Source organism: Montipora capricornis, chromosome 3 (genome assembly GCF_036669925.1).
Source record: "Montipora capricornis isolate CH-2021 chromosome 3, ASM3666992v2, whole genome shotgun sequence".
Taxonomy (NCBI): domain Eukaryota; kingdom Metazoa; phylum Cnidaria; class Anthozoa; order Scleractinia; family Acroporidae; genus Montipora; species Montipora capricornis.
In genome coordinates, this window is record NC_090885.1 from 65213412 (window position 1) to 65228411 (window position 15000).

Here is a 15000-nt window from a genome sequence, read left to right on the forward strand (position 1 = left end):
ATGCAACAAGGTTGTAACGATGCTCACAAGTTAACACTATTTTAATAATAATTTGACAGAGAGATCTTTAATTATCCCTTGTTGAAGGTTCACTGGAATATCTAAAATTTCCTCAGTTAAAGTTTAAATTTTTTCAATACTCCAGTTATTTATTTCTTAAATTATGCTATTCCGCATTCAGTCGCAGTTTTTAAACTTACTACGCATGCGCTACATTTAGCTGGGTTCTTTCAGCGATTCTTTCGATAACAAAGAAAAATCTGCGTTCTCTGCATCGCTACCTTTTCTAACATACATTTCACATAGAAGACTAAAACCATCAAAATACTTTGTTCAATTGTGAGGGAAAACAGTACAGATAGCGGAAGCATCGAGCAAATAAGATGATTGTTGTATTGAAGCCATTTTTATCTCTTTCAAGTGAGGCTATTATCCTCGCAGTTATGAACGCAATTTTACAATTGCGTAAAGAAGCCTGAAAAATTCAGGACTTCAACGGGGTTTGAACCCGTGACCTCGCGATACCGGTACGACGCTCTAACCAACTGAGCTATGAAGTCACTGACGTTGGCAGCTGGTCATTTGTGGGTTCCAATGTTCGCTGCGCAATGCGCGCTGCATTGCGTTAGCAAGAGCGCGCGCGAAAACTGTGTTCGGCCACCTTAAGCACTGTGGCACTAATCGGCCAATCATATCAAATCTTAGGATGGTCTTTGAACTCATCCCATGGAGTAATGCAACATTTCCACGAGTAAGACCTAATTTAACAACGTCCCATCACCATCCGCCCTTCCTAACTCCACTTTAAAAAATATGTAAATTAAGGCTTGGTAGTATTTAATTTAGCTGAACCAAACCAAGTTTTTTTATAACAAAAGCTGGAGAAAGAAAACCCTCAGGAATCCCTAAACAGAAACAAGAGAAACTAAACTCTGCAGAAACTGTATCATACCCCACCAGTTACATACAACAAAGCTCTTTAGAATCACGAGTTGTACTGCAACGTTGATTGATCATATCTATGCAGTTAGAAGTCCCCGGGATTGCAACTTGATATTCATTTCACTCATCGAGGCCTTCACGGGAACAAATAAGCCCAACAAATTGACCTGCTCCCAACTAAGTGGCTTCATAGCATCGCACTGGCATCGCGGAGGTCATGGCTTCGAATCCCATTGAAGCCACCGGAGTTTTTCAGGTGTCTATAAGGGAAGACATCAGACAGCAATGACCAGAACCATGTTGCTGACCAGCGGTTTTCGTTAAAACAATGGTTTACTAGGATGCTCCGTCTCGCGGGCTCAGAAAACCTGGTTGTGGTCATTGTTATTTAAAGTTTTTCGTCTAAAAGAGATCAGTGCGAGGACCACTTCTCTCTTTCATACTGAGGAGTTTTAAACACCGTTTTTTTGTTCTTCTCTTCCACAAAGCCTACGCAAACATTTTCCCTCGTAGGATCAATTTCTGACTGTTTTGTGGTGCCGAAAGCCATTGGAGATTTTAACCTGGCTAATTGCGTGACTAAACTGATTGGAGTGTAATGTAAAATGCTAAACATGTGAGCGTTAGCCCTACTGTTGGAAATGGGCCCACATAAGGACAGAGAAAAACTCCGACCAGACAGGCCAATGACACTTATCTCGTGATGTGCAAATTTCATTGCTGAATTTAAAATAAGTGTAGCATGTGGTGAGAAATGGATTCGGCAGTTTTCTTTTCGTTTTGGTCTTTTTTGTTGCTGATAATTATTGTTCTGCTTTCAATTTATCTGGTTACCTGTTTGTTGCCGAGGGAAAAAATCGATATAAAAGGAAAGTATGTTCTGATCACTGGCTGTGACACTGGCTTCGGTCGCGCGGCAGCGATTAAGGACGGTGCCTACTAATTCAAAGGTATTTTTGCCCCGATTTATTATTATGCAGAAAAGGTAGATCTTTCCAAGTCTTATCGAAATCCAAAAACAAATTGGGGGTAACCACGCATTTTTCAAAGATAATTCATGAACAATATTTGTATAAAGCTCTAAAATACAAAGCAATGTATGGCGTTCTTTCTCAAATTGAAGCTTAATTCTGAAGAATGCATGGTTACCCCCAATTTTCGTTTTGGATACCAAGAGTACTTACTAAGATCTACTTTCTCTGCACAGTTTTAAACCGCGCAAAAATATCCCTGCATTAGCAAGCATCACCGCTAGGAAATCCGAGCACCTGGAAATGCGCAGAATGTATGCGCAATAACAATAGTAGGCACCGTCCTTAAGCTGGACAAAATGGGAGCTTGTGTGTTGGCGACTTGTCTGACGAAAGAAGGAGAACATACAGTAGTTTGAAATCAGAGGCGAGCGACAAGCTGAAAACATTCCAGTTGGATGTGACAAATTCTGAGCAGCTTAAAGATGTGTATGAAGAAATTAAGGAGGCTGTTTCACCTGGTAAGATCAGAATCCCCAGTGGCATTGCTTTGAGAAAGAGGCATATAAATATCCCAATAATAACTATTGCAGGTAGTCCTACGAACGGGGCAATTGTGCGAGAAAATCACACAGACTATCGCCAATGTCTGCGGCGATCTTGATCACTCAGATCGTCAGTGTTCTATCTGGGCGGTTGGTCACCGACAGGGGTGATGTAGTCTCTAATCTCACGTCACTGATGCGGGGAAGGTTGTCCCCGGTGTTGTGGTCTGACGTAATCTTATCGGGGTCATCGTTCACTTCCTAAAATAAATTGTACACTGCGTAACAAGCAGTCTGGCTAACGTCCCCCACAAAAAGCATTGTAAAGTAGTCCTGAAAAGGCCCGAGGGGGAGAGATTAACAACTTCACTTCACTGATCTAAAAAAATAAACGAGCGGTACCCAACCGTTAGAGCGAAGTCTTGCACGTACGAGCACGTAAAGTGAACACAGTAACTGGCCTTGGTCCGGAGCACTGATCAACGGGATTTGTTTCAACATCATTTGCCAATCTTAAAAGCAAAGGAAACTAAAAGCGACAAAGGCACATTTGCGTAAACCAAAGGCTCATATAGTAATTTAATTGCCATAAACGTGCTTGTTGTTGTCAAGTAGGCAGGTAGATTCCCTCCAGATAAAATAGAAGCCACAAAATAGACCAAAACTTCCCTTTTATACGTAGCGAAAATTCTGTAACTTTCACAAAATTGTTGTGCAGCCCGTACGTCTGTCCGTACAATGTGAACTTCCACAGCAAAGCGACATCAAAATGACGGAATGATCCGCTAAGAACGAGACACGCAACTTACCCTTCTCGCACCGTCGACGATTTCGGATATCGACCACAGATTATCTTTAGGGGAGTAGGTCAGCGACATTTCCCAGTTTGTTCTCAAAAGACCAGCAGACTCACCTACCCCTAGATGAAATACTTCGAGATACCTGGTCTAACAAAGAATTTGAAGAATTTTCAACCTTTTTTGCGTCAAGTAAGGCATCACATTGTGTCCGACCCTTTGGAATATTGACATCTGACACAGGAATTTTGATCAGGAAATATTGAGTTGCTTACTTGACGGATGATGCCCCATTCTAAACCTAATAGTTCTCCGTCCTTCGGACTTCGCACTAAAAAGATTGGATTGAGCGACCTATTGTTTTCACAGTGCCTAGGCAGGGTTTTCGTTAGCCTGATTCTCAGACGGTCCAGGTCGCTCGTATCACGCACTCTACTCCCTTCCCCGTCTGATTTACTTGCTAGGAAAGCTTGTTCCTGACGTCATATAGATTGTCTAATTTCCACCAGTAACAGAGAATGTTACACTTTCACAAACCTTACGAATTTAAGGAATGTGCCTCAGTTTAAAACAACATGTCGGAAGCTGCCAGAAATCTTGATGTAGATGTTGACTGTGCTTTGGAGAAAGTTTGCCGCGTATTTGGGGTCTCTAAGCATTTCCCTCAACAGAAGAAGGCGATAAAGGCTTTTATCTCCAGGAAAGATGTCTTGGTAAACTTGCCAATGGGGTTTGGCAAGCCGCTCATATCCCAGATTGCTTTGGTGTTTCACGCTGAACTTTCCAAATTCAACAAAACTTTTGCTGCGAAGCCAGTAATTGTCATTATTTCGCCATTATTGAACTTAATAGAAGACCAGAAAAATTCCCTACGGGCATTAGGGATCAAAACTGGCTGCGTTGGCAAGGACATGCAGTACAATCTTGCGATCGAGAATGAACATAACATAACAGTGAAAGAACTATTCTCTTCTGGCTCGGTAAATGTGAGTATTTTCCCAGACTACTTACTTGAGTCTTCACAAAGACACACGTTGCCTCCAGACTAAAAAAATGTTGAACTTTTGGTTTTCGAACAGATCAAGAACTAAAAGATAATGATTACCCGTACTTGTTTGCAATGAGTACACGTGACATTCATGTCAAGAACACATTTATATACCCTAGTTATTTCTGTATTTCTATTAAGCTTCTTATTATTGTTGTCGGGTATCATTACTGTTATTCTGATTCACCGCTAAGGGCGATCATGTACATGTATTATTTAACTAGATGTGATCAAGATTCCAAAATACTGTATTAAACAACAAAAAGAAGCCTGAGACACATGAACATTCCAGTGGCTAATACAGTAAGCTTCGTCTACTCGTATACAACGATTCCTATCAAATTTTTCTTCCAATTTGCAGTTGGTATTCCAGCGATGTGAACGTAACGCTACACTCACTATTCTCGATCGCAAGATTGTCCTTGCCAACGGAGCCAATTTTGATTCGTAACGCTTTACAGGGAATTTTTCTAGTCTCCTATTAAGCTCACTAATGGCAAAATAACAATAACTACTGGCTTCGCAACAAAAGTGGTATTGAATTTTGAGAGTTCAGCGTGAACTACTGGAGCAATCTGGAATATCAGCGTCTTGCCAAACCCCGTTGGCAATTTACCAAGACATCTTTTCTGGATATAAAAGCCTTTATCGCCTTTTCCTGTTGAGGGGAAGACCCCGAATACGTGGGAAGCTTTCTCCAAAGCACCGTCAACATCAAGATCTCTGGCATCTCCCGAAGCACATTCCTTAAATTCTTCAGGTTTGTGAAAGTGCAACATTCTCTGTTATTGGTGGAAATTAGACAATCTATATGACGTCAGGAACAAGTAAATCAGACGGGGAAGGGAGTAGAGCGCGTGACGTGCGTGACACGAGCGACCTGGACCGTCTGAGAATCAGGCTATTTCCAGACTAAAGCCTTTAAAAACTATGATGCAAATGCGCGAGATGGAAATGTATACAAAAATAAAATAAAAAAATGTAAAAACGGTTAAAGGGAAAAAATGCGCTAATCTAAAAGAATAGAGTATTGTCTAATCGAGGCGGGGCAAGCCAAATACAAGAACACACCTATTAAAAGACAATAAATTTACACAAGAACACTTAGTTTAACAAATTAACGATACAGATTACAAGAGGATCGATTATTGACAAATATCCATTAACTAATTAATAACTAAAGGCCAGGGGCCGATTGCTCGAAGCCTGGTTGGCCCTAACCGGTGGTTAACAGGTATCAAAATCGATAGGTTTCCATGGTATTTAACGCTGGTTAGCGCTATCCATGCTTCGAGTAACCCGGGCCAGCAAGTTTACACGCAATTATGTTACGCTAACTAATTAGAAACACAGTTTACATGAAAATTGGCTATTTACAAAATGTGTAAGCTAATAACGGTAACATAAAGTTGTAGGATAAGAAAGAAAATAAAAATAGCAGTAAAGATAAAATTGTAAAAACGGTAAAAGGGGAAAAATGCGCTAATCTAAAAGAATAGAGTATTTTTTTGGCAAAGACAAGGAGATAATTATTGTCTGCTTCATTAGTGTAAGCGATGTGCCAAGATTCCAAGGTTTTTCGAATTCGGAAGTTTCCTTTGTCAATAGACCATTTTACAGTTGTGGCTAAGTTACCAGGCCTAACAATGGAAGCGAGGCTGCCGGTGACCCTGTTTTGATACAAACCTTCATGCTTTTGTAATGTTAATATGGACTAGTTAGCGTTACAACAACACAATTTACATGATAAAAGCAGTGAGGTCTGTATCAATGCAAGGTCAGCGGCAGCCTCGCAGCCATTCATAGGCTTGGTCGCTGAGCAAACAACTGTAAAATGGCTTATTACTCTAGCATTGTTGAAGTCAATAGAGTGATTGTTACGCCAAGCGTGCGCTGCAATATTAGAGCCAGTTTTACATATTTTTACATTGCGAATGTCTTCCTTTTTTTTTCGTTGAAAAGCACTTTCCAGTCTCACCAATGTAGCTCCAGGAACAATCTGGAGCTAAACAAGAAGGATTTACTTTATCAAAACACTGATAAACAACAGAAAGAATTTCAAGGTGAAAAATAACAGACAATTTTAAAAGATTGAGAAATTTTAAGCAGAGGTTCTGAAAGTGAAGCAGGTTCAGAAAATGTCATAATTCCAAGTATTAACTTTGCTTTTGTAAGGTGGTCAAATTAAAGGATTTAAGTAGGTGGTGTATGTTAGACCCCACACCCGAATACCATAAGTGAGAAAGGGGTAGAATAGTGAATAATAAAGCATAGGAAGTATATCACTGTTTACACGGTACCTTAATTTTGAAAACAATCCTACAGCTTTTGACAGTTTTAGGCAAAGCTCGTCAATGTGGTTCGTCCAAGTTAAGTTGGAGTCAAAGGTAACACCAAGATATTTAACCGTGTTAACTTGTTTGATGTTTTTGCACCATCAATTTCGACAAAAGTCGAATTTGTCGCACAGAACCGGATAAACGCGGTCTACCTCCACCAGGATTAGCCATCGCTCGGTGTTGTTTTTTCACTTCCCATTCTGATTTGCCTGAGTACGGGCAAATCTCTCCGAAAAATATCCGAAAAATTAAACAGAATTGTTCTCCGATGGATTCTTTACCAAAGAAAATAACTCAGGGCTACGTTGGAAGCGTAGGAAGGTGGATGCACAGGGATCCCAAAGTGATTCCAACGCTCCGACAAATTTTCAGTATCCAAAAAATGTACATAGTCAGTTTTATCCATTACTACCACGCCTGAGCCCTTATCAAACTTTGTAGCTTTGTGATAACAATATCATCCCTCTCTTTAGGCTGACTTATCGCTCTCAGCATTGCTATCGGTGATGCTGGACCTGTACGCTCCCTGTAATTAAGCGCAATAGATCGAAGGGGGCACGTATACAAAACATGGACGTCAGGTCCATGGACCCCTTCATGGACCCGGCCCATGGACTACCCCTGTGGACCACCCCTCATTTTGTAAAGTTTCAAGCAGAAAAATCTTCATACGAGAAAGAGAAGTCATCCTGGCACTTATCTGGACAATTGAAGCAATAATGATCTCTGCGAGGCCGGTGCAATGCTCAAACAACTGAACTATGAAGCCACCCATTTGGGAGCAGGTCATGTTTTGCATACGTCGTCCTCTTGGGGCCTTAGCATGCCTTTTGTGCCTGGCATATTTTATGCCACGCTTGTAGGTGTGGACTCAGCCGAGCGGTTGGCTCAGTTGTTGAGCTGTGCGGGAGGTCGCGGGATCAAAACCGGACAAACACACAGGGTCTTAAAATAACTGAGGAGAAAATGCTGCCTTTGTAATGACATCTCCGAATGGTTAGACTCTCTAGTCTTCTCAGATAAGGACGATAAACCGAAGGTTCCTGTAACGGCCGAAGAAATATTTTGTCATTTGTTTTTTTCTTAATTAACCGCGTAAGGTTTTGCGAGAACATCTTTGTGCGTAGAAGAGGATTGCGTGTACATACCCCCGAGAATGTACCATGTAGCATGTAGGTATATGTGCAAAAGCAGTCTGGCAAAGTTCCCCACAAAGTGTTGTTCATTCACCCTGAAAAGCCACTAGGGGAGTGGTCAACTACATATTAGGAGGTATAGGTGTCTATCAGACACAAATGTTTAAAACAGTAGCCCATACCTAGGAGCGACGTTTTTACAGATCACGATTTCTTGACGTCATAGCGTCACCGAACGAGAACTGTCTTTGTTTCTTGCGGAAAAGGTAGTCTAAAGATAGATTGGTCCACAAAACTGCCTGGAAATTGGCTTAATATGGCAGATGTTCGCTCCTAGTCATGGGCTTGTGCTTAAATTATCCAGATAAGTGCGACAATCACTCTCCCTTTCGTCTAAAGATTTTTCTGCTTGTAACTTTACAAAATAAGAGGTGGTCCACAGGGGTAGTCCATGGACCGGGTCCATAGGGGTGGTCCATGTTTTGTATACGTCCTCGCATGGGTGCGGCTGCTAATTCTCTTTTACCGCTGTCATTAAGTTTCGGTTCTAGTTTCCAATAAGCCGTCTCCAAGGTTGCATGGATTTCTCTCTATAATGTCCGCTGTGGTAGAGTGAAGTTGAGCCCCCTACTCAAGACCAGCTTTTCGAAGAAACGCATCCTGTAGGAAAATATGTTCTTAATGTGCTCATCGATGTTAGTGTCAGTAGTTAGAAGTCTTGAGATCTTTCTAGTATCAACACTCATCTTCTGTTGATACTATGGCGTTCATTACTGCTCAAAACACTTTGAGCACATTTTGGACGTACAGACACCTTTGACAAGTCCAGGGGGTCATATTACAGTAGAAAAGATTACGCCGTAAATGTTACATCGTAATCTTTGCGCTTCCTATTAAAGTTTGTTACCGTCACCTGGACGTGCCGGGAATACAAGCAGTAAATATCAATTCGTAAAATTACGACGTAATTTTCATAGGCAACCTAATTCACGTCGTAATTACGCAACGTAAAATAATAGTCACGTAAAATTATGTCGTAAAATCTCAACGTAATATTACGTCGTTCATTCAATTAGCTGAATGCAAGAGTACAAAGTTCAATTTCTATGGAATTTTACGTCGTAAATTTACAGCGTAACTTTAACGTTGTAACTTTACGGCGTAAACTTAATAAGTTAACTTAAATTTGTTATTTTCAAGGTACGCCCATTCTCGATGTTTAACACGTTAACGTTCTGGATGTTAAATTAGTAATCATTTTCAGTGTTTAATAAGTGAACATCCTCAATGTTTTTTTTTTTTTTTTACTTAAAATTGTTACTTCCACAGTACGCGCATTCTCAATGTTTAATAAGTTAACGTTCTCAGTGTTCAATTAGTTATCATTCTCAGTGTTTAATAAGTCATGTCATTTAATAAGTTACCATTCTGGTGTTTTAATAACAACAGTTTGAGTGTCTTATCAGTGGGGCAGGGGGTGCACTAATAATTGGTAATAGTAATTCTATATTACGACTATAATTTCCGCAAGTCAATTGGCAAATTTTAGTATTTCGAGCAACTTTTCCCGTCTCGCCCGAGAAACTGTTTGCATTATGAGTATTTTTTTGGGTTCTACAGATTGCATATTTTTGCATCAGATTTTATTTTTATGCAACTTTTGAGCAACTTTCGTTAGAGAAAGCAACTTTGAACATTTTAAAGCACCTTTTAAGCAACGTTTTGGAATTCTCGAGCTACTTTATAGGAAGGCCCTCTCCCTATATCCGCCCTTTTTTTAAATGGTTCACTACCGTATTAAATTAACTGGCAATCGATGTATTGTTCATTGTACTGTCAACTACCCCTGCACTTTTGCTTTTTCTTTTCAGCCCCCCAATACAATAACAATAAAATTAGTCTCCTTATTTCCAACACAATACTATTAAAAATTATTCTTCTCCAGATACTACAATTGGCAGCAAAATCTGCGCGTTTTTAGTGTAATTCTTCAAACATCATCAAGTGAGGGTCCAGGACCGGGAAAATATGACCGCTGGAATTCTCCGATAACAGGAGCGGTGAAAATGTGAGTCTCGGGGGATTCCGGAACATATTTTACCTGGGAAAAAAAACTTTTGGACTTTACTCCTTTAAAGTGCCATTCCTTGGGCTTTTGAGTCTGTCGGGTTCGATATTTCAATACTAAAGCTTGGAAATTTTACAGTTATTTTTATAAATATATATATTTTTCAAAACTCTGACCGTGTTCCGTAAAACGTTTAAACCTGTCTGGACCCGCCTCTGATTATAAACCAAATTACACCATGCGTAAACTTATAAGGGGTTCCTGATATATATGATAAAATCTAAGTCGCCTAGTATATGACTATCACCTGTCACCTGTCATTTTCCTTACAACTTAAATCCACTCCTACAGGCATGCGCCTTGATAGTCTTATTGATATTAAACTGTCAATGAATACTTTTGAATATATATGATATATACACTCACGAGTTTTGTTTGCCCCCCAAATTGTGCATAAACTCGTAAGCAAAAGTTTATGCAAAATTTAGGGCAAAAAAATTGTATTATAGGGCATTCGTAAATAGATAATAAGTAACAGGGGCACCCAACGAATCTGTTCCTCACATTATCTGTTCCCCAGAGGAATCTTGCTGGCTGGCAAAATTACAGGTGTTTCGATCAGCTGGCTTGGAAATTTCGTTATTGATAGAGGTTTTGCTTGGGAATTACTGACTTTTTCTAGCTTTTTAACCCGAGCTGGCTGTAGAAACTCTGAAGACTGAGGACGACTGAAAAAAAAAAAAGATACCCCTTTCCCTCTCCCAGAGAGTAGTAACAAACATACGACGGCTGGTCAGAGTGATTGCGCTTGCGGAAAAAACCTTTTTTGTCCCGGTTTTGTCGCTTTTATTCGGTCGTTTTGGATCGAGGGATTTGAGAGCGCGCAGAATTCCAGGCTGGGAAATAAATTTGATCAGCTGGCTGGGAAAGAAACCAATTTTATCTAGCTGGCTGGGAAATTTCTTGTGTGTCTTGCTGGGAAAAAGGAACAGATAATGTTTACCCAGCAACACTGAAAAACACCTGAAAATGCCTTAATAACATTTATTTTCATTAACTGGGGTATAATAATAAATTTTACAACAAATTGGTCGTTGGGTGCCCCTGAAGTAATTGCACTGTTAATTGTACTCAGACAACGGAATTATGAATAAAGGAAAAAAATAGCAGGCACTTATATAAACACAATTTTTATGTCGCAGGAAAATCTATAAACGGGTCATTTTGTTAAACAGAAAATGGTATCCTTTGAAGGCCTTACATATCCTTGCAGATAAATTCGACCAAACGCTTTTTAAACTTTGAATGCCTCTAATAGTACTAAATACAAGAATAGTGGTGACTCCATAATACATGTACAGTGCATCACTGATTAATATGAAATTAGAAATAACGACATTTTAATATGTATATATTTGTATGACTACTTGCACTTGACTTTTATCATTATAAATGAAAATATAGACTAGTTTTGATATATTAGAATTCTAGCTTGGCTACAAGGGGATCAAAAAAACGGAAATTTCCTCGAGGCTTAGATATAAATAAGTAACCTATATCTTTTATTCTCCTGAGTTTCGTTGCCAAGCTAGATTTCATACATCGAAATTGGAGTAAGAAACAAAGGACGAGGCTCATAGGCCTCTCCGCAAGTTCTCGGCAACTTTTCGATTTTCGAGCAACTTTTCCATCCGAAGCGAATTTTTCTGCCTTTTGTAAATTTTACTTTTTAGCTTGATCTCTATGAAACGAGAGGAAACTTCTGTTGTCATTGAAAGTCACGCGAGCAAAAAGCACAGAAATGTCCTGGGAATTAAGCTTACGCTTGATTAGTCATTGTCTCTCGCTCCATGCCGGAATGTATCGCGGACCTTCCGCCGGTGAGTAACTTTTGAGCAGCTTTAATTTTTTGAAAAAAAATCATCTTTCGAGGCACTTTGAGCAAAATTTCGTGCACCTTGTTGATCATTTACTGGCAACTTGTGGACAGGCCAAGAGACTGGAACCTCTCTCTACCTAAGAAGCTGATAGCTTACTTGGATAGAAAGGGCTCCATCTCGGTCAATGTACCGCCGCTTTGCCTCGTCTAGTGGCAGGAAGTCTTCCCATCCCAAAGGTGAGTTGGGATGTCGCCATCTTTTTTCTGGTGTCCGCTTCAGGAAGACGTCCCTCCCATTCCGCAGTGCAACACTGTCAGATTCAAGAGACAAGAAATAATGCCTTTAATAAGAACGTAATTAAATGGTTACTTTGTTGCTGATGATTATGTATTTATTTATTTTTTGACTTTATGTTACGTCTTGCTTTGGTTTATGATGGTTTAGTGGTTATGAGCCATACCTCCCACCTCTGTGACCCAGCTTCAACTCTGGCCTCGGGGTCGTATGTGGCCGGCTGAGTTTCAGTCGATCTCAATCTGACTCCGAGGATTTTTCTCCGGGTACTTTTGAGTTCCTCCCTCGTCAAAATCGACTCCAGATCCGTAACATCCGGGCGGATACCCTCGTATAGGGATAACCTCTGGTATCTCTCCCTTTCATTGTATTGAATGAATAAAGTTGGTATTATAATCTCAAACGTTTTACCTATACAGGTCTGTCATTTCTCTGAAACCTACCTTAGGTTTAGACAAAGAGGAGTTGCCCCTTGAGAGCAAATAAACACCCCCATGCTCCCAGTGGCAGACATCTTTGGTACCAGGATTGCTCTCAAAGGAGAGAAAACTGGACTTTTAATCCCCACCGCTGGGCCCAGATCGTCTGTCAAATTTTGAAAGTTGGCAAGTTTCCATTGAAAGGCTAGCACTCTTGTTGGTCTCAATGTTGGTGGCACCTAAAATGTCAGAGAAGTGAGGTAACTTAAATTTCTTTAACATTTCATAACTGTGACTGTTTTGAAGGTCAACATTTCTTCTGACGATTAGAAATTGTCGGATTCATAGACGATTATGTTAGTTCATAGTTCATAGTCATTACATTGTAAATTTTCTGTGCTTAAAACATGCAACATTCAATTTGAATTTCCTTTAGAGCCATTACTGCAATTTTTTTAACTTACGTTGTCAAAGTTATTTCTGATTCTTTCGGCATTCAGCAAATCCACGTGTGTTGTTGCATCCCTTGTTAAATGCCGCGTCAGTTCTTGCCGTCGCACCTTCTCCTGGCATGCGGATACCGAACATTTGACGACGGCCCGCATACAGGTCGAAGCAATGTGCCCGTTCAATTGTTCCCTGTAAAAAACAATTGAAACCTATGTTACCCGATATAAATACTATTGCAAAAACACGTTCAGATTCAATTAATAATTTGTACAAGTTCCAGGTTGGTGTTCTGTAAGTTATCTTTAAGAAATGTATTAAACTAAGCAAATTACACCGTAGCCGTGCGATGCAGTGCCTTTTTTATTCTACAAATTTATAAAAATGACTGTACAGTCCTTTTTTCTAATATGATCATTCAAAGTTGACCTTTTAAGTATCAAAATAAAGGCTAAACACTAGTGCAACAGCGGAAAATAAATTGACCCCCAAAAAAAATGATGTTGAAGTTTTATCTCGAGATGCTGTTACAGTAGTAAACTGGTTTTTGTGTGATTTTGAATGTAAAACAGTCTACCATCTCACACAAACATACCTTCCGGCAACAGGATAACAATTTAGAATTACGTTTACTACAAATAGCAATGACAGAAACGACCACGTCACTTTTTTTTACATATTTATTTGCTGCTCACTGTTTTCAGAGACCTTATTCACAAATTGCGGCCGAGAAATTGTTCTTTTTTCTTTGTGCCAATCATCCTCGCTAACCTCACTTTGGAGCAAAAATTCTTTTGAAGTTTGTTCGCGCTTACGAGGCAATTGAGGTGAGTAGCATAAAGACAAAATAACAATCACTTAACCTCCACTTTTCATTACTCGGTATGGTCTATTTCATGTGTGAGACTGCGTAGTTTTGTGTTACTGTTTAAACCTAAACAAAAATCTAACGTTTGCCGTAAACGCCATTGTAAATGTCTCTCTAATAAAGGATACATACCGAGGTATTGCAACATGGTTGCAATTGAATGGGCACATTACAGGTGCCAACCGACACGCGTATCGCTGGTGGCTTGGAATTTTCCGAATTGGAAATTGATGGCCACAATATGTGCATTCATCTGGCCTCATATCACATATGTCCAAATGTTGATCCAGCTGCCCACGAACGAGTACGCGGTCACAGCCAGTGTGTGTGCATGGCACTGGTTCCTGGAGGCACTGGAGTGTGTGGTTTGTCTGCATGTCCAGGGCACCAGTCCATCCGCATCCTGATTCTCTCCTAGGGCAGAAAACCTGCATAGACTCTACCACCCTGTCGAAAGCAATGATGTTCCTCAAGTCAGAGGCTTGAAGGGACTGTCTTCCGACAGGGCAGCTGCCGTTGTTGTGAGAATTGATCCACTGGTCTATGCAGGTTTTGCAGAAGAGATGACCCTCTTTACAGGCCACAGCCTCCTTAATGACGTACCGGCTGTAAAAGAGAAAAGAAGAAAGCCTTTATTCCACTGTGTCAAAATACGCTTGCAGAGACTCAGTAAACGTTTTTCAGATTCTTTGCAATCAGTTGTTACGGTACTTCAATAAATATATGCAGACGTCACCAAGACATGTATTATTTGGGCTAATTGGGTAATACAGACTGAATTTTTACTTGTATCTATATTGCACTGTTCATTTGCAAATGTTCCTAGCCCACATCTTGAGTAGTATTTTCTTCAAATGTAGTCTCATAATCTGACCCTCACTTAATGTTCTTATGTAAAGTGTTCATGTGTGAAAACTTATTTCAGCACTGTCTCCCTGCAGCTCATGAGATGACCTTCAAGAATTTGCGTATTTCGTTATTTCCGGCGTTTTTTTCCTTTTTTCTCAGTTAATTGATTTCTTGATAAACAATAGGCGTTTGTCCTTTACGTGCTTATTGAAGACAACACTGAATTGGCCATGAATGTTTTAACGCGCGCACTTGTGCCCCACACGCCTCCTACGTCTCTTTCTTCTGATTTTCTCCCCTTAAAAAAGAGACCTCATCACTTAAAAATCAGTATCCCAGAATCACTTGGCCTCAAGCGAAAGCAAGACCACAAAACAGTGTGTGAAGAGTAATGGGT

General features: G+C 40.1%; 1 protein-coding gene across 1 annotated transcript in view; it reads right to left on the bottom strand.

Annotated features, from left to right (window-relative positions):
* Positions 1-11036: 11036 nt before the first annotated feature.
* LOC138043755 (TNF receptor-associated factor 6-like) overlaps positions 11037-15000 on the bottom strand; it is a 9676-nt gene continuing 5712 nt past the window's right edge. Inside the window, exons 4-7 of the mRNA XM_068890172.1 lie at positions 13887-14360; positions 12904-13078; positions 12464-12678; positions 11037-12036 (exon numbers count right to left, since the gene is read on the bottom strand). Of these exons, the coding sequence (XP_068746273.1) occupies positions 11859-12036; positions 12464-12678; positions 12904-13078; positions 13887-14360 (1042 nt within the window). The 3' untranslated portion in view covers positions 11037-11858. The remainder of the gene's footprint in view (positions 12037-12463; positions 12679-12903; positions 13079-13886; positions 14361-15000) is intronic.